The sequence below is a fragment of the Piliocolobus tephrosceles genome, chromosome 19 (assembly GCF_002776525.5).
Source record: "Piliocolobus tephrosceles isolate RC106 chromosome 19, ASM277652v3, whole genome shotgun sequence".
NCBI classification, from domain to species: Eukaryota; Metazoa; Chordata; class Mammalia; order Primates; family Cercopithecidae; genus Piliocolobus; species Piliocolobus tephrosceles.
Genome location: NC_045452.1, coordinates 31847567 through 31872098, shown reverse-complemented (window position 1 = coordinate 31872098; position 24532 = coordinate 31847567). Strand labels below are relative to the sequence as shown.

General features: G+C 46.8%; 1 protein-coding gene across 1 annotated transcript in view; it reads right to left on the bottom strand.

Moving 5' to 3' along the window:
- Nucleotides 1-991: 991 nt before the first annotated feature.
- ZBED4 (zinc finger BED-type containing 4) overlaps nucleotides 992-24532 on the bottom strand; it is a 32291-nt gene continuing 8750 nt past the window's right edge. The window contains exon 2 of the mRNA XM_026448147.1: nucleotides 992-7740. Within this exon, the coding sequence (XP_026303932.1) occupies nucleotides 3896-7411 (3516 nt within the window). The 5' untranslated portion in view covers nucleotides 7412-7740 and the 3' untranslated portion in view covers nucleotides 992-3895. The remainder of the gene's footprint in view (nucleotides 7741-24532) is intronic.

Below are 24532 nucleotides of genomic sequence, written 5' to 3'. Positions count from 1 at the left end.
TGCTTGTTGACTTTCTGTAGGCCCAAAGAACAATAACATCTTTTCTTTTTTTGAGATGGAGTCTTGCTCTGTTACCCAGGCTGGAGTGCAGTGGCGCAATCTCAGCTCACTGCAAGCTCCACCTCCCAGATTCACGTCATTCTCCTGCCTCAGCCTCCCAAGTAGCTGGGACTACAGGCGCCCGCCACCACGCCTGGCTAATTTTTTGTATTTTTAGTGGAGACGGGGTTTCACCGTGTTATCCAGGATGGTCTCGATCTCCTGACCTCGTGATCCGCCCACCTCGGCCTCCCAAAGTGCTGGGATTACAGGCACGAGCCACTGCGCCCGGCCACAGTAACATCTTATTATGAGAGTGTTTTGAGAAAGTTAGCCAAAACTTTAGCAAAAAAACACCCAGAAAAGCCTCACCAGAGTCTTTCTCCACGATGACAATGCTCCTGGCTTATTCTTCTCATCAAATAAGGGCAACTCTTCAAGAGTTTTGTTGGGAAATCATGAGGCATCCACCTTACAGTCCCGATTTCGCTCCTTCTGACTTTGTTTCCTCATTTTAAAACATCTTTAAAGGCACTCATTTATTCTTCAGTTAATAATGTTAAACAGGCTGCAGTGACATGGTTAAATTCCTAGTGCCCTCAGTTCTTCAGGGATGGACTAATGGCTGGTGTCACAGCTTACAAAAGTATCTTGACCTTGATGGAGCTTACATTGAGAAATAAAAATGTTGCTTTGTTGTTGTTGTCATTGTTGGTGGTTTTAAGAGACAGGATCTTGCTCTGTTGCCCAGGCTGGAGTGCAGTGGTGTGATCATAGCTCACTGCAACCTCGAACTCCTGGGCTCAAGTGATCCTCCTGCCTCTGCCTCCCAAGTAGCTGGGACTACAGGCATGCACTACTATACCTGGCTAATTTCTTGAACTCCTGGTCTCAAGCAGTCCTCCCACTTCAGCCTCCCGAAGTACTGGGATTACAAACATAAGCCACTGTGCCCAGCCAAGAAATAAAGTTTTTATTTTTTATGTTTTACTTCAATATTTCCACAAATCTTTTAAAGTCCCTTCATATAATGACTGGTAATTTCATTCACTGAAGAGACAGTTCTGAGGCTCATATGAAGAGCTTTTTATTATCTGAGACAGACCTGAGAAATTAAGAACCTGCCTAAAACATCATTTCCAGGCAGGGAAACAAACAGCTCGCAGCTGGGGTTTTGAACAGAGAGGCAAAGTGGGAATGGCTAAAAGTTAACATATTTTCTAGTTGTACCCACAGTCCCCTCATTCAAGTACAGTGAGAGTCGTGTGGCTGTCAGCACTGGGCCTCTTGTCCATCTTCCTGCAGGACTGTCAGCAACTGGAGGGCACAGACGGTTTGACCACTGAGTGCCTGGTTTCAACAAATGTCCACCAACCAAATAAAGGGAATGTACAAGATAAAACAACTCTCCCAGTGTCACTCAAGAAGGGCCATATTTTCTGTTGAGTAAAGCAAGCCCTCATTTTTTCCTGCAATCCCCTTTTATACACTCACTGTTACTCAGAACACTTCAACTAAAAATACAGCAGCATGAAGATGAAAGCTTAAAACAAAACAAAACAAAACATAAAGGCAGGCTAGCTCAAGGACCAGCAAACTTGCTGTTCTGGAAAGGGCCAAACAGTGAGTGTTTTCAGCCCTGTTTGGCCCTTTCAGTGGGCCTGTGGCCTCTGTCACAACTACTCAATTATCCTGTCGCAGTCTGAAAGTAGCCAAGACAACATGTTAAAAAACAGCTGTGACTGTATTCCAAGAAAATTTCACTTAGAAAAATGGGCAGAGTGCCGGACTGGGTCCGTGGCTGCAGCTTGCCAATCCTGGATTAGACTATATGCTCTATGAGACCAGAGACTGCGTCCACGGAAATCTCTGTTGCATCCCAGGAACTAGCCCAACCCCTGGAGAAGGGAGAGCACTTCGTCCCCGTCCAGTGAACGAGTGGGTACGATTCTGCTACACTTAGTTGTGCTGGCTTGTTTTGGAGAGAAAATCCATGAAGCTCAATATCCCAAAATTCTAAGGATATTACCGTTCCAAATACAATCTTACGAAACACAGGACTGCAAGCTGGCCGTGGGCACAACTGAGCAAGAACTGTGGCTCCCTCCTATCCTGTGCACAACCCTTTCTACACCAGGATGACACTGGCCAGAGCTGCTGGCGACAGAGAGATGGGTGGGCCATGGACTCCAGCTCCTCTGCAGCCTCACGGGCACTGTCCCTGACCAGCACTCCTGGGCATTCTGGAAGCAGGCTGTTCTCGTGGGAACGAGTGCACAGCTACCAGGTGAGAAGGCACCAGGAAGGGCATGCACAGAGGCTGCGGCCAAGGCAACCCCTCGGAGCTGACCACCGGCTCCTGCATTCTGGCACCACTTGAACAGGAGACCAGGAAAGTCATCACCGTGACCATGATCAGAACTGCTGTTGTAAGAATTACATCTCCACTTCCCCGGAGCCCTGTCTGGGGTTAAGGTGAAATTTCAAATGCTGCCCAAGGATGGACTCTAGATAATGGACCACAAAGAATATGCCTGTTTTCTTATCCTAAAAATAAAAAGCCAGTGTCTGCCAGCACTAGAAAATTGCAAATAAAAAGTTTAATTTCAGAAACTGAGTTCACCATTTATAAATACACTAAAACATAGTCAATGCAAATTTAGATTAAGCGTAGATACAGTATTTCAACAAAACAACAACTTTTCTAAAAGGTCGTAGGCAAATGAGTGATCTGTCTCACCCAGAATATTTAATTGGTTTAAAATGAGAAAATGAATCTTTTTTTCTCTGAAAACATAATTGTTAAAAGAATCTGACAAACTGATACTTCATTCTGATGTCCCTGGGATTCTAAAATATCCCAGTGATGGCTGCATCTTCCCTATCATTAAAAAAAAAAAAAAAAATCTAAACACCTAAGGCTATTCTTACAACTGCAATATAACAAGTTCTTCCCTGTTAATAAGCCATCGCTTCTAAAAAAACTTTACACAAATGTGATCAAACAAGGGGCTCAGTGCACACATTTCGAAAGACAGCTTCAGAGTGTGGAGATGCTGAAGCGGAGGCGTGAGGGTTTCGGCAGTGACCACCTGCCGTCAGCGTGTCATCGAACGCACTGGCGCAGTGATGAGCACAGTTACAAACGGATCACATTTCAGAGGAGCTGATGATAAACAGTTGGGGTATCTCTGAGTTAACTGACCATGTAAAGCCTGAATGCAGAAACCTGAAATGGGAAAGTTCTCAAAATAAGCTCCATGAAACATCTACGTTTCGTTTCCAAATGCCACGTCTCTGTCGTAGTAAACAGTTACCTTCCAGAATATTATCTGTACTCCGCGGGACACTTTAGAACCTGCGGTTAAAAACTGCTCAGTCAGGATGGCTTGCCCTCCACCTCCTATTTACAGATTTCATTTGATAGCCACAAAAGCTATTCTGTTGCAATTAAAGCAATACTTAACTAAATTACAGTACCTGATTCGTGGTTTGTACATAATTGAGTAAAAAGCCTACAGAATAAAATTGTTTACATCTTCTTTGTCATTCTAGTAAAACAAATTACTAGCCCAAAATTTTAAAAAACTTTACAGTTATGAATTAAAATCTAGTCACCATATTTCATAGTTGACAGGACAAGCTATTTCTAGTGGACGTCTTAATAGAACACCCCGCAAAACCTGCCTGAAGGAAAAGGGGTAAGGCACGTGGAGACATGGTGAGCTGGAGGGCGGCCCTGAGAGTGCCTGGTCTGATGTCGTGCACGGCCCTGGGCGGAGCGGGTCACAGACCCGGTACGGGCTGCTAACGCTGGGGCAGCCATGCCTCTGGCCTGGTGGTGCCGTTGTGAGTTTCAATACTGAAAGTATATTAAGGGAAGATTCACTTTCAAAAAGATAAGTTTTTCAAAATGTTCCATCATGAGCCTGGATTGGCCAAGGCTGCCGTTCTCAGTGGGCGTGTTGAACAGCTTTTCTGAAGGGACGATGCTTGGGGGGCAGCCCAAAAATCTGACGGCCAGCGTGGACAGCCCCGGCCAGGACGCCTTCTTCAGGTTCCAGTAGGTGAGCGGGTCACAGCTGTGTTCAAGCACTTCCTCCTCCAGATACGCGAGCACCATGTCTTCAGGCAGCTTTTCTCTTGGGTCTTTCTTCTTCACCTTGGCCACCAGCGACCACAGGCTCTCCTCTGCGGCAGAGTCTTTCGACGGGGAGCCAGCATCGCACCTGTGGGAGGCAGCCGCGTCCTCTGAGGTAGAATTCATGAGTTCGAGTTCCCTGATTAAATCCTGCTTGTACTGCTCCGTCTCCTCCTCCGTAAACAGGGAGGCCTTGTAGCGAGGGTCCAGCAGCGTGGCGAAGACGTACCGCGGGTCGTGGAGGGTGGCGGACAGGCGGCTCACCATGGCCTCTTTCAGAGAGCGCAGCATGGTGTCGATGCCCATCGTCTCCTCGAAGAGCATCTCCACCTTCCTGTTGAGGATATGCACCATGGGGATGACCTGGCTGAGGGTGGACATCTGCGTGCTCATCTCCCGGCTCGCGGCCTCGAAGGGCTTCAGCGCACAGCACACAGACTGCATGACCTCCCACTGGTCACAGCTGATCAGCTCTCGGAAGTTACACTCCACGGACATCTCGTTAATGGCCCTTTTCTGCTCGATGAGCCGCTCGAGCATGTGGAAGGACGTGCTCCACTTGGAGGGGACGTCCTGGATGAGGTGGTGCTGGGGCAGCGCATACTCCCTCTGCAGCTCGGCCAGTTTCTCCTTCGCCTTGGGCGACCGGTGCACCCGCTCGCAGATCTTCCGGGCGAGGCTCAGCAGGTTCTGCACCATCCGCTGGCTCTTAATGGCCTCGCTGACGATCAGGTTCACCGTGTGGCTGAAGCACTGCACGCTCGAGTGCTCCCCCTCGCTCAGCGTCTTCCCGATGCTGGGGTTGTCGGTGACGGTGATGCCCACCTGAAGGCCAGTGGAGGTCACCCACGCTTCCCACCAGCACTCCAGCTGCTTCTGAATGCTGTTGCCACTGTAGTCGCAGTCCACCTGCGACACGTCCAAGAGCGCCGAGCAGTGGTGGTCATCGCAGCGCGGCCGGGCCGATGACTCGAAGGAAACCCAGTGGGCCGTGAGGGTCAGGTACTCACGGGTCTGGTTACTCATCCATATTCCAGACGTGAAGTGGATCACACCACTCTCAGCCTCCTTCAGGTGGGACATAATTATCTGCTTCACATTATCATACATACCTGGGATAGCTGTCCTGGAGAAGTAGGAAGGGGCAGGGAGGGAGTACTGAGGTTTCAAGTATTCAAGCAGCCTGTTAAAGCCAACATTGTCTACAAAAGAATATGGCTGGAGGTCAAGTGCAATCATTTCAGCTATGAGACTTGTGATTTTTTTGGCAACTGGGTGAGAATCATAAAACTTCTCATTGGTGTCATCGAAGGAGGAAGTGCCTGATAGTTCTGTGCCCCGCGGCACCCGGATGTCCGGAGAGGAGGGCTGCGCCGTCTCTGAGACCTCGGTTTTCAGCACGTTGCTATGGAACCGCTGTAAATGTCTCAGAAGACAGCTGGTACCCAAGTTAGTCGGCTTCTTCCCCCGGCTGATGGTCCGGCCACAGTGCAAGCACACGACTTTTGTGGAGTCTGCGGAGCAAATAGAAAAATGATTCCACAGTTTTGAGGTCTTTTTACTATTAACAGGAAACGTAACTTGATTGTTTTTTGTGACCACTGTTGGCAAGTCAGTCAGTTTGGAAGAGGAACTTTCTGCAGAGGCCAAAGTGGCATACGGAGAGTTTGCCAGACTGGCACCCAGAAAGCCCTTCTGGCTCCCAACAACTTCTGGGTGGCGCCGGTAGAGATGTCTCATCAGGCAACTGGTGCCCACGTCACCCTTCTTTCCCCGGCTGATGGCGCAGCCGCAGTACCGACACTCGGCCTTGAGGCTGTCCGTGGGGGCCAGGGAGAAGTGATGCCAGACCTCCGACTTCAGCCTCTTCATGACCTTCTTATTCTGCTGGAAGACGGCGCCAGATTCAAACAATCTAGGACTCAGCCCGTCAGCCTGCTGCTTCTCGGGAGAGGACGCCGAGGCCTCCCCCACGTCGTCGGAAGATGAGAAGGCCGCCGCGTCTTCCATCAGCCCATCTCCAGGGTTCAAGTGAGACTGCAAGTCCTCAGTCAGCCTGTCAGGGGAGGAGGAGGCCGAAGGGGACTCTCTGACCAGCTTTACCGGAGACGACGACACAGAGCTGAGCTCCCCCTCTGGTGGCAGCAGGGAAGGCAGCAGGGTGGGAGGGGTGGAGTACAGAGGCGGGATGCCCGTGCCCCCGTTCTCCTGCAGCACGATGGCGCGGTGTGCTCTCCACATGTGCCTGATGAGGCAGCTTGTGCCCAGGTCCTTCCCGTTCTTCCCCCGGCTGAACTCGTTCATGCAGTGAATGCAGACGGCTTTGGAGTTGTCCAGTGGTGACAGGTAGAAGTGCTTCCAGACAGCGGACCTTCTCCTAGACCCGGAGGTGCTCTTTGGAAGTGGAAGGCTCTTCTCCGCTAAGTTCTCTGCAGTCTCATCGTGACGGAGAGCAGGGAGGTGGGGAGACGACCCTACCAGGGCTTCTTCTCTGCCGCACTTCTCTGAAACGGACATGTCAGAGGAGATTTCTTCAGAAGAAACTACAGACACAGACTCCTCTGTTATTCGATCGGGGGACGGGATCTTAGACGTCACTTTCTGGACAAGTTTGATGGGTGAGAGGATGGTGCTGAGGTCGCCCGTGTCCGCAGGCTGCGGTGGAAGCAGGAGTGAGGGAGAGGGGAATGAGGACACGGCAGACACGCTGCCGTTTTCCTGAATGAGCACGGTCGGGTGTGCGCGTCTCACGTGCCTCATGAGACAACTGGTACTCAAGTCTTTCTCGTTTTTGCCTCTGCTGAACTCTTTCACGCAGTACATGCATATTGCTTTAGTGCTGTCTCGGGGAGAGATAAAAAAATGCTTCCAGGCTGGAGACTTCTTCCTGGAGCTCATGTTCCGGCTGGAAAGGAGGCTCTGGGTCACGGCCTCCATGGCCACGTCGTAGAGGGTGCTGCTGTACTGGGAGAACAGCGCGCCATAGTCGTCCTCGCTCTCTGCAGACAAGTACTTCCCTGGGGGCTTGCAGCTGCAGCCCGTCCCGCCGAGGCCCGCTCGCTCCCCACCGCTACCCGCCTGCTTCATGTCCCCCTGCTCACTTTTAAAGTCCATTCTTTCCAAGCTGTCAGGAGGAGTTCCATCATCATCTTCCTCTTCTATTTTAAACTTTATTTTATCAGAAACGAAATCACCGTCCTCTTTGGGACAAGTTTTCAAGTTATTCTCCATGACTGACCATAACTACTCTGGCTGTATCTTAGGTTCGTAAAAAACTGATCCAAATGCTCATTTGTGCCCCCGAATGTAGATTATCTTCACTTTTTCATCATGGTTCCATCTTTCAGGATGTTCCTATAAATATGGCTAATCATAAATAGTACTGAAAAAAAGAATCTGTGACTCATGGTCTTTGAGCATAGATCACTGCTTTCCAGGAGTCCTGCTACTAAATCCTCACGGTGTAGACAACGATGTGTGCAGCAGAGACGTGCTTCTGGTCCTGAGGACAGGATCTGCCTGGTCATCTTGAGAGCAAACACGTGACCCTTGTGCATTACCTGTAAGAGATGAAATCAAATTAAGCACGAAACTAAATCACACATTTTAATCTCTACCATCATGGCTACATCAGCCTAAATATGTACAGAAAAAAACTGTATAATGGAAAAACTGGAATAGAAAAACTTGTTCCTTGAATTCCTGCAATCCATTTACACAATGGAAATACTCCCCAATTGCAAAATGAGCAAAAAATAGAGACATGAAAAATATGCAAGTGGCTATTAATAAAGGACTGGGGAACATGAACTAAAACCTAGAATGGTATAAAGAGGTTGCTTCATCTAGAATTTATGCCCTCATCCTTCAAACAGTTCATGAGAGGTACCCACAGCTGCTACAATCACCAAAGCTGAATTCCTTGAAAGCAATTCATCCTACCTTGCTAGAAGACCTGATATATGAAATACGAATTAGAAAAACTTCAGCTAACATATGAAATCATCAACCCAGACAAAAAGCTGAATATAAAATGGACCATGGTGGTTCCTGCATCTAAGAATGGAAAGATGTCCTGTGGGTGTAAACTGCTTCCAGCCTGTCCTTCTGTCACCCATTCAATGCCCCGTCCCCACGTGACGCTGCGTCGTGCTGGAAAATGCGGCTGAGAGGAGACAGTCACGGGACCTGACAGCCAAGAACCACAAGATTCCAGCTATGGTAAATGCTGGAATGAAGGAACATGGTGTTACAAAGACAGGAGAGAACAGGGGCAGGAGCTGTAAGGGTGTAACTGAGCCAAAGCTCAGAGGACGATGGAGTCATGTGGGGTAGGAGAACCCAGTTTAATAAGGAACTAAAATCAAGTAGCAAGAAAAACATGTTTTCAGTAATATGGCAGCATAAATATCCTATAATAAAGCCAGACTCTAGAAAACCTCCAACAAACTTTTTTTGAGGAGACGGAGTCTGTCACCCAGGTTGGAGTGCAGCCTCGACTTCCTGGGTGTGAGCCCTCCTCCCAACTCAGCCTCCCAAAGTGCTGGAGTTACACAGGTGTGAGCCAATGCGCCCGCCACAAACTTACTTTATAAGGTATTACTGGGCATGCCAGAAAGTGGGAGAATTCTTCAAGGGAGTGGCAAATGGGCAGGAGAGATGCGCCATCCCCAGCCTCGCCAGCATGGGTCACCCCCACTGGGAGGAGCTGAACCTGACATTCCTCCACCATGCAGGAACCAAGAACTGAAGTCACCACATCATGTATTTTCTAAACCAGGGCATTTCTGAGAGTGAAAGGGAGCTATTAATAATACTGCTGGGGGCCGGGCGCGGTGGCTCACGCCTGTAATCCCAGCACTTTGGGAGGCTGAGGTGGGCAGATCATGAGGTCAGGAGATTGAGACCATCCTGGCCAACATGGTGAAACCCCGTCTCTACTAAAAATGCAAAAAGTTAGCCGGGTGTGGCGGCAGGTGCCTGTAGTCCCAGCTGCTCGGGAGGCTGAGGCAGGAGAATGGCGTGAACCCGGGAGGCGGAGCTTGCAGTGAGCCGAGATCGCGCCACTGCACTCCAGCCTGAGTGACACAGCGAGACTCTGTCTCAAAACAAAAAAAGACAGTTGCTGTTTTTTTGAGACAGGATCTCACTGTTGGCCAGGCTGGAGTGCAGTGGCACAATCATAGCTCACCCCTAGTTATTATTACTCCTAGAGAAATGAAAACCTATCTCTGTATGAAGAATTTTTTTTTTCTTTTGAGAGAGTCTCGCTCTGTCACCCAGGCTGGAGTGCAGTGGTGCGTTGGCTCACGGCAACCTCCGCCTCCCAGGTTCAAATGATTCTCCTGCGTCAGCCTCCCGAGTAGCTGGAATTACAGGTGCCTGTCACCACACCTGCTAATTTTTGTATTTTTAGTAGAGACAGTGTTTCACCATATTGGTCAGGATGGTCTTGAATTCCTGACCTCAGGTGATCCGCCCATCTCGGCCTCCCAAAGTGCTGGGATTACAGGCATGAGCCAACACGCCCAGCCTCCGTATGAAGACTTACATATAAAATTCACAGCAGCTTTATATGTAATATCTACAAACTAGAAGACAAATTGTGATACATCCCTACAACGGATCATTACGCAGCAACAACAAAAGAATGAATGGATACATGCAACACGGATGAATCTCAAACAATCATGCAGAGTGCGGGAGGCGAACAGGAAGATCTGTGATTGGGGGAGGAGGGGCCACGAGGGGCACAAGACACAGGAGGGATGTGTGTCCATGCTGCCTGCAGGATGCGTTTATGGATGAGCAAGCATGTCCATATGAAGATTCATATGCAAATGTTCACAGCAGCTGTTTATGCATAATATATGGATACGGATATATATTACATGATGCACTGTAAATATGTGTAGTTTATTGTATATCAATTATACCCAAATAAAGCTGTTTTTTAGGCCAGGAGTGGTGGCTCACACCTGTAATCCCAGCACTTTGGGAGGCCGAGGCGGGGTGGGGATCATATGAGGTCAGGAGTTCAAGACCAACCTGGCCAATGTGGTGAAACCCCGTCTCTACTAAAAATACAAAAATTAGCCAGGCGTGGTGGTACATATCTGTGATACTAGCTACTTGGGAGGCTGAGGCAGGAGAATCGTCTGAGCCTGGGAGGCGGAGCTTGCAGTGAGCTGAGATTGAACCACCGCACTCCAGCCTGGGCGACAGAGCGAGACTCCATCTCAAAATAAATAAATAAATAAATAAATAAATAAATAAATAAGCTGTGTTTTTAGAGAGACAGGGATTGTCAGACTGAATAAAAAAGCAAGACTTCCTATATGCTGCCTACAAGAAACATGCTTTAAACATAAAGACACAAATAGCTTAATCCTTTTCTCGTTTAGGAAAAAAAATTGCAGCTCACTGCCAGCGCTCATTTACTTTTACATAAACACACTCTTTGAGGCTGAAGTAAATCTGACTGATTTTCAATGTGAAAATAAAACATAAAAACTGTTCTTGGAATTATTTCTAAACAGAACTAACATCAGAGTCATCTGAATCATCAGAATCATCTATTTTGGAAAAACTGGATTCATCAAAGGAATCTTTGGCCAGCAACTGAGAATGATGTTAACACCATGCGTGGGAACGCTGTGTCTTCTAGGGATTTGACGTTTTCAGCAACTGAGAATCCCTATATTTTGTAAGTGGAAATACCACGACTAAAAACAGAATGCCATAAATAAATGAGGTCTTTTGTTTCCAAAGTCGATAAACTCGAGCAACGCAGAAGTCATCATGAAAACGAGAGATTTAGTGGCAAACTTATCTCGGGGTAAACACTGCAGCTGCAAGCACTGCCAGTGAGTGTTCTTGGGGCAAACAGGAAAAGAGTTAAAAACAAATGGATGGGAAAAGGTACACCACATTAATACAAACCAAGAGAAAGCTGGAGTGGCAATATTAACACCGGGTAAAGATGTAAGAATAACATACTAAATACAATAAACAACATCAGGAAATTACAAGGGGGTGAATTCATTCAGAGCGCATTCTCCCAAAGGGGCATATACCTGCAAAGAGACCTTCAAAACACATGAAGCAAAGCTGACAGAACTAAAGGGAGACAAGATAAGTCACCATCACAGATGGAGATTTCCACAGAACTATTCAATAAGTAACTGAACAAGTACATAAAAATCAGTAAAGACACAGAAGATTCAAATCAACACTATTATCCAAGTTGACCTAATGGACGTTTATTGAACAGACCAACAACAACAGAATACACATTATTTACAAGTGTACACAAAACCTCCACCAAGACAGACTCTTCTCTGGACAATAAAGCAAACCTCAATACATTTAAAAGAACCAAAATCAAAGAACGGTTTCTGACAAGGGAACTGAATAAAAACTCAGCAATAGAATCACATCTGAAAAAATTCAAAATATTTTCAAATAAATAACACATTATGCACAGTATCAAAGAAAAAAAATCACAAAAGTAAAGCAAATTTACACAGTAAACATCAAGAAAAAAATAATAAAGATGTGAAATCAATGAACTTTAAAAAAAAGAAAAAAAAAATCAATGAAACCAAACTCTGGTTCTTGGGAAAGAGCAATAAAATGGATAAGCTTCTACAAATATGATGAGGGAAAAAATGGAGAAGACAGAATTTACCACCACCAGGAATGAGGGGGGGTATCATTACAGATCCTACAGGTATAAAAGGATAGTAAGGAAACATATAAAAAATTTTATAAAAATAAATTCTGCAACTGAGATGAAATGGACAAGCTGGGTGCGGTGGCTCATGCCTGTAATCCCAGCTCTTTGGGAGGCCAAGGTGGGCAGATCACCTGAGGTCAGGAGTTCGAGACCAGCCTGGCCAACATGGTGAAACCCTGTCTATACTAAAAATACAAAAATTAGCTGGAGTGCACCTGTAATCCCAGCTACCTGAAAGGCTGAGGCAGGAGAATCCCTGGAACCTGGGAGGTGGAGGTTGCAGTGAGCCAAGATGGCACCACTGCACTCCAGCCTAGGTGAGAGAGCAAGACTCTGTCTCAAAACAAAAAAAGAAAAGAAATTCTGCGACTCAGATGAAATGGACAAATTACTTGAAAGACAAAAACCACAGAAACTCAAGAATAAGCTGATTAGCCTTTTGTTTACAAACTGAACTCAGAGTTGAAAAACCTTCCCACAGAGAAACTTCCAGGCCCAGATGGCGTCAGTGGTGAATTCTATCAAACATTAAAGAAAGAAAACACACAAATTCTTCCAGAAAATAAAGGAAGAAACACGTTTATATAAGCAGCATTACTGATACCAAAACCAGCAGACATTACAATAAAAGAAACAGTTTGATATCCCCATGAACACAGAAAAAAAAAAAAAAATCCTTAACAAAAATGTAAGAAATTAAATTAAGCACTGTGTATCAAAGATAATATGTCATGATTTATCACAGGAATAAAAGGTGGGTTTAATAGTCAAAAAATTAAAACAGGCTGGGCATGGTGGCTCACACCTGTAATCCCAGCACTTTGGGAGGCCGAGGCGGGCAGATGTCCTGAGATCAGGTGTTCAAGACCAGCCTGGCCAACATGGTGAAACCCCATCTCTACTAAAAATACAAAAATGAACTGGGCATGGTGGCGCCTGTTTTCCCAGCAACTCAAGAGGCTGAGGCAGGAGAATCGCTTGAACCTGGGAGGTGGAGGTTGCAGTGAGCTGAGATCCAGCCATTGCCCTCCAGCCTGGCGACAGAGTAAGACTCCGTCTCAAAAAAAAAAAAAGGCTGGGCGTGGTGGTTCACGCCTGTAATCCCAGTACTGCGGGAAGCCGAGGCAGCTGGATCACGAGGTCAGGAGATCGAGACCATCCTGGCCAAAATGGTGAAATCCCGTCTCTACTAAAAATACAAAAATGGTGGTGGGCACCTGTAGTCCCAGCTACCTGGGAGGCTGAGACAGGAGAATCGCTTGAACCTGGGAGGCAGAGGTTACAGTGAGCTGAGATTGCTCCACTGTACTCCAGCCTGGGAGACAGAGCAAGATTCCATCTCAGGGAAAAAAAAAAAAAAAAAAATTAAAACAATACATTAGCGAAAGGAGGAAAACCATATGGTCATGTTATTTGATGTAGAAAAACATTTGCCAACACTTCCACCTCTATTCACAGCAAAAACTCTGAGCAAACCAGGAATAGAAGGAAACGTCTTCAGCCTTATGAGAGGCATCCGGAAACCAGTGCAGCTCCCATCATACTCATCAGGGAAAGAGTGAGCGCCTCCCCTCAGCATATTCTACCCAGCACTGGATGGGAGCCTGCCCAGGCAGGAGGCGGCTGTCAGAGAAAGTCACAACTGCCTTGATGGGCAGACGACAGGGCCATCGATGTCGCACAGGTTGTAAGGCCGCCACAAAACAGTACTAGAGCCAACAGTAAGAGAGTCCAGAGGGGTCACAGGACTCAAGCTCGTTCTTGCTCTCAGCACGGGCCAGCTCCCCCGGGATGTCCTTTCTAATTTCAGGCATCTGTCCTCCCTGGCGGCAGCGCTGCCCCATTCACCAGCCCTTATTTTCTCATTCCAGGATGACCTTGTCCTCCATGCTCCCCGCTCCAACCTACAAGGTGGGCCGTGCACCTCTGTGGGTCGAAAGGAACCCAGCCGTTCTTTCTTCAAAACAGACATCTCATTTTAGGTTGGTCTTGACTCTCTCTGAGCCTTTCTTGGGGCTGCAGGGTGGGGGTGAGGAGGTGGGAAGACCCGATGCAGCACACCTCATATCACCACGCCTCGCTCTACTGCAACCTCCACCTCCCAAGTTCAAGCAATTCTGCTGCCTCAGCCTCCCGAGTAGCTGAGACTACAGGTGCACGCCACCACGCCTGGCTAATTTTTGTATTTTTAGTAGAAACGGGGTTTCACCGTGTTAGCCAGGATGGTCTTGATCTCCTGAACTCATGATCTGCCTGCCGCAGTCTCCCAAAGTGCTGGGATTACAGGCGTGAGCCACCACACCTAGCCAACTATATACTTTTTTTTTTTTTGAGATGGAGCCTCGCTCTGTCGCCCAGGCTGGAGTGCAGTGGTGCAATCTTGCCTCACTGCAAGCGCCACCTCCCAGGTTCATGCCATTCTCCTGCCTCAGCTTCCCAAGTAGCTGGGACTACAGGCGCCCGCCACCACACCCAGCTAATTTTTGGTATTTTTAGTAAAGATGGGGTTTCACCATGTTAGCTAGGATGGTCTCCATCTCCTGACCTCGTGATCCGCCTGCCTCGGCCTCCCAAAGTGCTGATGAATATAAAAAAATTCTAAGCCAGGCATGGTGACTCACACCTGTAGTCCTAGCACTTTGGGAGGCTGAGGCAGATGGATTATTTGAGCCCAGGAGCTTGAGACCAGCCTCTTGGCCAACATGGTGAAACCTCATCTCTACTAAAAAAAAAAAAATATATATATATATATATATATATATACATATACATACATACACACACACACACACACACACACACACACACACAGAGAGATATATATTAGCCAGGCATCGTGGCACACACCTGTAAGCCCAGCTGCTTGAGAGGCTGAGGCAGGAGAATTGCTTGGATCCTAGAGGTGGAGGTTGCAGTCAACCAAGCTTGCACCACTGCACTCCAGCCTGGATGACAGAGTGAGACTTCGTCTCAAAAAAAAAAAAAAATCTATCTTTTAAAAATACTTACTGAAATGTAGCTACGTGAATTATGATTTCAGGTATTTGCTTCCAAATAATTGAGTGGTTTGTAACAGAAACAAAAATTGACAAGCGGGAGCTAACTAAAGAGCCTCTGCATAGCTGAACCTATCACGGCAAAGGAGACTATGGACAGAACAAACAGAAAACCCACTGAATAAGAGAAAATATCTGCAAACTTGCATCTGACAAAGGTCTGAAATCCACAATCTATAAGAAGCTTAACAAGAAATAAAATAACCCCATTAAAAAGCAAGCAAAGGACATGAACAGATTCTTCTCAAAAGGAGACATAAACGTGGCCAACAGACGTGAAAAAAGGCTCAACATCAACAGTCATCAGAGAAGTGCAAATCAAAACCACAACAAGATACCATCTCACACCTGTCACATGGCTTTTATTTAAAAAAGAAAAAAATAACGGACGCTGGAGAGGCCACAGAGAAAAGGGAAACTCAAGCACTGCTGGTAGGGATGCCCATGAGTTCAGCCACTGCGGAGGGCAGTGTGGAGTTTTCTCGAAGAACTAAAAACAGAGCGACCATCTGACCCAGTGATGCCACCACCAGGTGTGTACCCAAAGAAATAAATCATTCTACAAAAAAACCCCACCTACACATGTAGGTTCATCACAGCACTATTTACAATAGCAAAGACATGGCATCAACCTACGGGCCTGGCAGTGGTGGACTGGATAAGGAAAATGCGGTATATCCACGCCATGGAGTATTATACAGCCATAGAAAAGAACAAAATAACGTCCCTTGCAGCAACATGCACGCAGCTGGAGACCACCATCCTAAGTGAACGAACACAGACAGAAAACCAGATACCACATGTTCTCACCTATCGGTGGGAGCTAAGCACATGGTACACAGGGACATAAAGATGAGAACCACAGGTGCTGGGACTGAGAGAGTGAGGAGCGAGGGAGGGGGAGGAGGGGCAAGGCTGAAAAACAACCTACTGAGTGCCACGCTCACAATCTGGGTGATAGGATCATTCTTATCCCAAACTCAGCGTCACACAATACACCATGTCGTGAACCTGCACATGTGCCTGATGAATCTAAAATCAAAGTTGAAATTATTTTTTAAAATAAATTTTTTTAAGAAGGGAGTGGAGGACACAGATGAAACGGGAATGGCTGTGAACTGGTAACTTCTGAAGCCGGGGATGCATGCACAGGGTTTGTTACGCTACTCTTTCCACAGTTATGTATATCAGATTATTTCCATGACAGCTATTTTAAGAAAAAAACCAATTAGATACACTGCTTACTTTTCAAGAGAAACAACGTAAACCAGGAAACAAAGGAATGACATCTTCAAAGCTGTGAAAAATGAGAACCAAACCAGAATTCAGTAAGCAGCACAAATATTCCCTTAGGAATAAACAGGAACTAAAAACACCGTCAGATAAACCACACACAGACCGTGTCTCTTAAGTGACCCACATTAAAGGCCACACAAGAGTGTTCTCCAGGCAGAGATGAAATAATCTGGTCTGGAGGAAGAGCGCTGCCAAAAAGGTCCGAGGCGGATAACCGCCATGCGGGTCCAAGGCAGGCAGCCGTGTATGCACTGTTACGGGTGCCTCTGCCTTTCAGCCCTTCCAGTAGAAGCGGTGGAACCCGAAAACACCAACATGCACACATGTATGAGAATCAAACCCACAAGCTCACACTGATGCCGCCAACTCTGCCCTGAGATCACGAGACTGAGCCTCCCCCTTTCCACAACCGTGATTCTTCCTCTTTTCTTTCCTTTTTTTCTTTTCTGAGACAGTTTCACTGTTGTCCAGGCTGGAGTGCAGGGGTGCGATCTTGGCTCACTCCAACCTCCACCTTCTGGGTTCAAGTGATTCTCCTGCCTCAGCTTCCTGAGTAGCTGGGATTACAGGCATACATCACCACACCTGGGTTTTTTTTTTCTTTTTTTTTTTTTTTGTATTTTTAATAGAGACAGGGTTTCTCCATGTCAGTCAGGCTGGTCTCGAACTCCTAACCTCAGGTGATCCGCTCGCCTTGGCCTCCCAAAGTGCTGGGATTACAGGTGTGAGTCACCGCGCCCGGCCTGCATCGGTGACATTTCAATCCACCTCTGGGAGACTGGGCTCCCACTCTCCCAGCAGATTTCCTCATTTGCGTAACCCTACAACACGTGCACGAAGTCGCTGCAGAATTAACCCATGCCACCAAGAAAACAAGCCTTCTAGCTGGAGATGACAATTTGTTTATAATTTTTATCTTTATACTTGAAGGTTTATAATCACATCGTGTCCAGGAGTTTCTTGGGTCAGTTTTCTTTTCATTTTTCTTTTTTGTTGGAGGACACAGTCTCGCTCTGGTGCCCAGGCTGGAGTGCAGTGGCACAATCTTGGCTCACTGCAACCTCTGCCTCATGAACTCAAGTAATCCTCCCACCTCAGCCTCCTGAGTAGCTGGGACGACAAGTGTGTGCCACCACCCAGTTAATTTTTTGCATTTTTTGTAGAGATGGGGTTTCACCACGTTGCCCAGAATGGTCTTGAACTCCTCATCTTGGGTGATCCACTGGCCTCGGCCAGCTTTCTTAAGTGTACTTATTCATTTGAAATATAGTAAGTTCATTTGTTTGCTTGTAACACCGCCTGTATTTTATTTTTTAGTTTCTCCAAATCTCTCAATAAAAGGAAAACTAGAACAGTGAAACCACAATCCTCTGATGTTATCAACAACAACAGAGACGACGGACACGGTATTTCTGTTACCACCACATGTAAGTGGAAGGGACAAGCCATGAACATGGGTAAGTGGGTCCCTGTGACTTAATGACGGCTCAACCTAGGAATCTGCAACTTTACGATGGTGTGGAAGCTACTGGCACTCAGCACAAACTGTACTTTGAATTCTGAACGTTGATCTTTTCCTAGGCTAGCAACATAGGGTGTGACACTCTTACATGAGATATTCAACACTTTATTACAAAATAGGCTTTGTGTCAGGTGATTCTGCCCAAATCTGGGTTGATGTACATGTTCTAAGCATATTTAAGGGTAGCAACATACGGTGTGACACTCTTGCATGAGATATTCAACACTTTATTACAAAACACGCTTTATGTCAGGTGATTCTGTCCAACTCTGGGCTAATACAAGTGTCTGAGTACATTGAAGGGAGGCTAGACAAAGCTGTGATGTTTGGCAGATTAGGTGTGTTCAATGCATTTTCAACTGAGGATATTTTTAATTGATGATGGGTAGATCAGGATGGAAGCCCTCATAATCAGTATTCCAAGGCCTAGATGGTTCTGTTCAGCTGGGAAAGAAAGATGTCACCAAGCATGTGATACACCGATAATCCCCAAGTAGCCGACAGGTACCACTGGGCGGCCCACAGAACCAAGCTGCTGAAGTGGGTGACTTTCTGCACATCTGCAAAGCAGAGGAGGGTCAGGGTCCAAGGTCCAATCTGGGGCAAAACAAAACAGCCGACACTTCTTTCTGGGGCAAAAATTCGCACGAAGAGACGCTGCTGGGCCTACCAGGCCACCCAGAACTAGACAGAAAGTCAGCAAGAACACAGAAGACTTGAGCAACACCATCAGCCAGCCGACCCAGCAGACCCGCGGGAGCACCGCCCCCACACTACTTCAGGGACCTGGGGAATGTCCCCCAGTACAGACCACAGGCCGGCTGGTAACATACGCGTTGGACATTTCAAAAAGACTGAAAGTCCTCTAAACACAATGGAGTTAAATTATAAAGCAAAAGAAAGAAATCTGGGAAATAAGCAATTATTTGGAAATGAAATACAATTCTAAATAACTCATGGGTGAAAAAGAAACTGTGAGGGAAACTGGAAAGTATTTTCAACTGAATGACAATAAAAATACAACCCACCAAATGTATGAGATGCAGCTAAAGTGGTGGTTAGCAAGAAACTGAAAGCTCTGCAAACCTGTTAGAAAAGATGACCTCCAGTCAATAAAGTACTCACCTAAAACAAAACTCTAGAAAAAAACAGCAAACCAAACTGATGCAAGCCAAGGAACACAGGTGACCTCCTGAAGGCATAAGAGGTAAGAACATGCATTTGCCCTGAGAGCACCATTCGGCAGCAGGCCAGCATCTTCATTTAGTCCAGTGAGACCTAGCTCAGATTTCAGACTCCTAATTTCCGTTTGTGTGAAGCCACTTGGTTTGTGGTAATTTGTTAAAGCAGCACTAGAAAACTAATATAATAGGCAACAGAAAAGAATTCTGTCAAATCTCACAGAAGGGTATGAGAAAAATAAAGAGCAGAAAAACATCACTGCAGATAATGAAATATGCTCACAGAAAAATGTGACCTCAAATTAAATGAAAACAGTAACTTCCTATTACAAAGACACTAAAGAAATTAAGAAAATGATATAAAGAAACAACATAAATCAGGATAGAAAAATTCTGATGTGAGATTACAGGTCCCACAAAAACATTAAAAATAAAAGTAAAATATGACTTCAAGAATGAAGACCTAAAAAAGAAGAAACATGAGAACAAACTCCACAGATGACAACCTAAGATAAATGAAGGCAAAACACAATTTTTTTAATGAAACAGAAATGAGGGGATTAAAAAAGACTCAAGAGAAACGGACCAATTTAAAAGACAGGTAAAGAAGATCCAACATATGTATAATCAGAACAGCCACCCCAGAAACAGGAGGGGCAGGGCAAGAGAACAGAATACTAAACACTTAAAAACCTTTCCTGAATTAGAAATTGTCAAGCCACATAGTGAAAGGGACTGAGAAAATCCATCCTCAACTAATAACACTAATTTATTTTCTAACAAAATTACTAGACTTAAAAAAAATCCTTTGGGCCCTTGGGCCAAGTACAAAGTCACTTGGAAAGAGAAAACTGTCATGATTTTGACAGCAATGCTTTATTCTAGAAGACCCAGAATAACATATTTAAGATATTTAAGGGGCCGGGCGCCATGGCTCATGCCTGTAATCCCAGCACTTTGGGAGGCTGAGGCAGGCAGATCACAAGGTCAGGAGATCAAGACCATCTTGGCTAACACGGTGAAACCCCGTCTGTACTAAAAAATACAAAAAATTAGCTGGGCGTGGTGGTGGGTGCCTGTAGTCCCACCTACTTGGGAGGCTGAGGCAGGAGAATGGTGTGAACCTGGGAGGCAGAGCTTGCAGTGAGCCGAGATCACACCACTGCACTCCAGCCTGGGCGACAGAGCGAGACTCTATCTCAAAAAAAAAAAGATATTCAAGAAAAAAGTGAACTAGCCAGGCACAGTGGCCCACACCTACAATCCCAGCATTGGGAGGTGGAGGCAAGAGGGCTCCTTGAAGCTGGGAGTTTGAGACCAGCCTGGGCAATATAGTGAGACCCACAGCTCTACAAAAATTTAAGAACCACCACCAAAAAAAAGGGTGGGGTAAGGGGAAGAAAATGTGAATCAAGGATTTTATACGAAGCCAAACTGACCTTCGAGCACAATGAATGCAGAAAAACGATGATTAAGATGCAGGAAGCCGGGAAACCTTGTTCCATGAGTCCTCCCTGAGAGATCTACTGGAGCGCACACCTCAACCAGAGACAACAGGAACATGAGGACCCAGTGTGAGTATTTATTTTTATTTTTGGAGACAGAGTCTCGCTCAGTCACCCAGGCTGGAGTGCAGTGGTGTGATCTCTGCTCACTGCAGCCTCTGCCTCCCAGGTTCAAGTGATCCTCCTGCCTCAGCCTCCTGAGTAGCTGGGATTACAGGTGCCTGCCACCATGCCTATATTTTAATACACGGGTTTTTTTTTTTTTTTGTATTTTAATAGAGACGGGGTTTCACTACGTTGGCCAGGCTGGTCTCCAACTCCTGAGCTCGGGTGATCCACCAGCCTTGGCCTTCCCTCGTGCTGGGATTAGAGGTGTGAGCCACCACACCCGGCCCCAGGGTGAGCATTTAACACACAGTCACGCGCTGCACAGCAACACCTCGATCAGCAAAGAGCAGCACACCCCACAGTGGCTACACAAGGTAAGAACACTGTCTGTTTACTGTGCCTTTTCTGTTTGGACACACAAATACTTACCATGGTGTTACAAATGCCTACAGGGTTCAGTGCAGTAACTGCTGTGCAGATTTGCAGCCTCGGAGTGACAGGCTATACCATCTGGGTTTGCGTACGTACGTGCACTCTATGAGGTTCACACAACACAACATCGCTGAGTAACACATTTCTCAGATCACACCCCTGCCCTTAGTGAGACCCGGGGCTGCTGTCACTTGCAGAGCTAGGACTGAACAAGGGCTTGGGGGGAGAAACACAGCACAGTAGCTGGACTCGGCGGTTTCTGACTTCACGGGGGCTTTGCTGGGATAGAACCCCATGGTCAGTCAAGTGGCATCTGAACTTAATGATGGTTTGACTCGCAATTTTTCAGCACTATGATGGTTTAATCAGGGTTTTTTTTTTTTTTTTTTTTTTTGAGACAGGGTCTCACTCTGACACTCAGGCTGGAGTGCAGCATGCAATCTCAGCTCACTGTAGCCTCAATCTCCTGGGCCCAAGAGATCCTCCTGCCTCAGTCTCCTGAATAGTTGGAACTATACCTGAGTGTCACCACGCCTGGCTAATATTTTTAAACATTTTTTGTAGAGAGGGGGTCTCACTCTGTTGCCGAGGCTGGTCTCAAACTCCCAGGCTCATGTGATCCTCCCACCTCAACCTCCCAAAGTGCTGGGATTATAGGCGTGAGCCACCATGCCCAGGCTCCAGTCAGGTATTAAGTGCATTTTCGACTTTGATGGGTTTATTGGACGTGGCCGTGTCCTGAGCTGCAGGGCATGGTAGCACGTAATGGCCGCATGCTCTGCAGCTGAGACAGTGCATAACTACACAGAATGGGAAGACTGGTCGGGCATGGTGGCTCACGCCTGTAATCCCAGCACTTTGGGAGGCCGAGGCGGGTGGATCACAAGGTCAGGAGATCGAGACCACGGTGAAACCCCATCTCTACTAAAAACACAAAAAATTAGCCGGGCGCGGTGGCCGGTGCCTGTAGTCCCAGCTACTCGGGAGGCTGGGGCAGGAGAACGGTGTGAACCCAAGGGGCGGAGCTTGCAGTGAGCCGAGGTTGCGCCACTGCACTCCAGTCTGGGTGACAGAGCAAGACTCCATCTCAAAAAAAAAAAAAAGAATGGGAAGACTGAGGCAAAAAACATCTTCACTGTTTTCAGTAATGATATAGGTGGCAGTTGTACTGCCATTGTTGAGACTGTGATGTTTGTAGCAAGAGATAAAACAGATGAGACATGATGCAATATTCCAATTCTCTCATCTCCACTGTCCTTGAGACCAAGACTCTCAGTGGAAAAAGAGGACGGAGACGTAAGACTAAAGCACCGCCAAGCGAACGCCCTGCTGTCAGAAAGCAGCCCACACACTCCAGCAGAGGCCTAGAACCAGCGGCCAATCCGACAGCAGTAAGCACCTGTCACATTGTCACATGCAGACCGTGGTTTTCAAACATCACTTCCAAGCCATTAAAAGAAACCAAAGCTGAAGAAATGGCTTATTTTGGGTCTGGAGCAGGAAAACTACAAGACAAGCGTAGAACACACCAGACAGCCAGAAACCTCTGAGAGAGTCCACGGACGATGTCAAAAGGATCCGGGAGCCAGCTTGTAAAGGCTCCCAGGGTCCAAAGAGGACAGAATTTAACACCCCAAATATGTTTAAATTCATTAGTTCATCAATACCAACATCAGATCCCTAACTGGTCACCTCTGGAGGCTGATAGGAAAATGATTCATCATTGTGAAAACTGATGAATTTAAAAAAAGAATCAGGCATTTATCTTCAGTTTTCTCCATGAACTATAACACCAGAGAATACGGACAAGAAAAGGTTTCTCTTTACTAGTTCATCTACTACATGGAGAAGCAATAACTCAGCCAGAACATCACACTTTTTTTTTTTTTTGAGACGGAGTCTCGCTCTGTCCCCAGACTGGAGTGCAGTGGCGCGATCTCAGCTCACTGCAACCTCCGCCTCCCCGGTTCAAGCGATTCTCCTGCCTCAGATTCTCAAGTAGCTGGGATTACAGGTACCCACCACCACACCCAGCTAATTTTTGTGTTTTCAGTAGCGGCGTGGCTTCACCATGTTGGCCAGGATGGTCTCAATCTCTTGACCTCGTGATCTGCCCGCCTCAGCCTCCCAAAGTGTTGGGATTACAGGCATGAGCCACTGCACTCGGCCTATAAAAAACTTTAAAACTTAGCTGGGGATGGTGATGTGTGCCTGTGGTCCCAATTATTAGGGAAGCTGAGGTGGAAAAACCACTTGAGCCCGGGAGCGCCACTGCACTGAATTCTGGGCCACAAAGCAAGACCCTGCCTCAAAACCAACCAGCCAACCAACCACAATCTACAGGAAACCAAAGGACAGAGGGACACACTGCGCCTCTCCAGAAGAATGCAGCCAGCAACATCGAGTCCAACCACCAAGTTACCTCAGAAAATACTTCCACAGGAGGTGGGGTGGATAATGTCACCGGTAGATTCAGACAGAAAGGTCAGCTGGGCGCCGTGGCTCACACCTGTAATCCCAGCATTTTGGGAGGCCAAGGCGGGTGGATTACCTGAGGTCAGGAGTTCGAGACCAGCCTGGCAGCAGGTGAAACCCCATCTCTACTAAAACCACAAAAATTAGCCAGGTGTGGTGGCGGCACCTGTAATCCCAGCTACTCAGGAGACTGAGGCAGGAGAACTGCTTGAACCCGGGAGGCAGGGGTTCCATTGAGCCAAGATCGCAACACTGCACTCCAGATTGGGCGATAGAGCGGGACTCAGTCTAAAAAAAAAAGGAAAAACTTAACTAATATTTAGAGGTACTCAATTCAGTCAAAACAACAAAGAATAAGGAAGTAGCTGCTGTAACAGTAAGATCGAGGCAGCCTCTGCTGGGAGGGAGGGGCTGGGGTGGTACGCACAGGGGCTCTGGAAGCTGGCAAGCACTTGACCCAAGCATCAGTTACAACTGTGTTCATCTCATCATATTACGCTGGACGTTGATTTTATTCCATTTGTTTCCGTATCTGTGCCACACTTTAAAATAAAAAAGGTTTAAAACACACTTATAAAGCTATACCAGGCTGGGTACAGTGGCTCATGCCCGTAGTCACAGCTACCTGGAGGCCAAGGTGAGAGGATCGCTTAAGCACAGGAGCTCAAGCCCAGTCCCAGCAAGAAAGCAAGGCCTCCGCTGTACAAAAAATAAAGAAGAGAAACCACCTTCCAAGCGACTTTGCAGCAGAAGCATCCGGGTTGCTGCATACAAGTTCCACGCACAGGGCCAACCGCCCTCAGGGACTTACTAACAAAATGAGCCACGAGCATTCAATGATCTCAAGTGCTCCGTGCTACATCCAATTTAGTAAAGCACACTTTTTTCATTTTTCACATTCAGATTGAAGCAAATTAAATGAAAACCAGTTCAAGATACCCCTTCTCACCCTATCATCCTGGCAAAACTCTAAATGCTTAGTAACGCCCTCTGTGGGTCAAGCCCTCTCCCCCAGTGCTGACGGGGTGCAGGCCTGTGC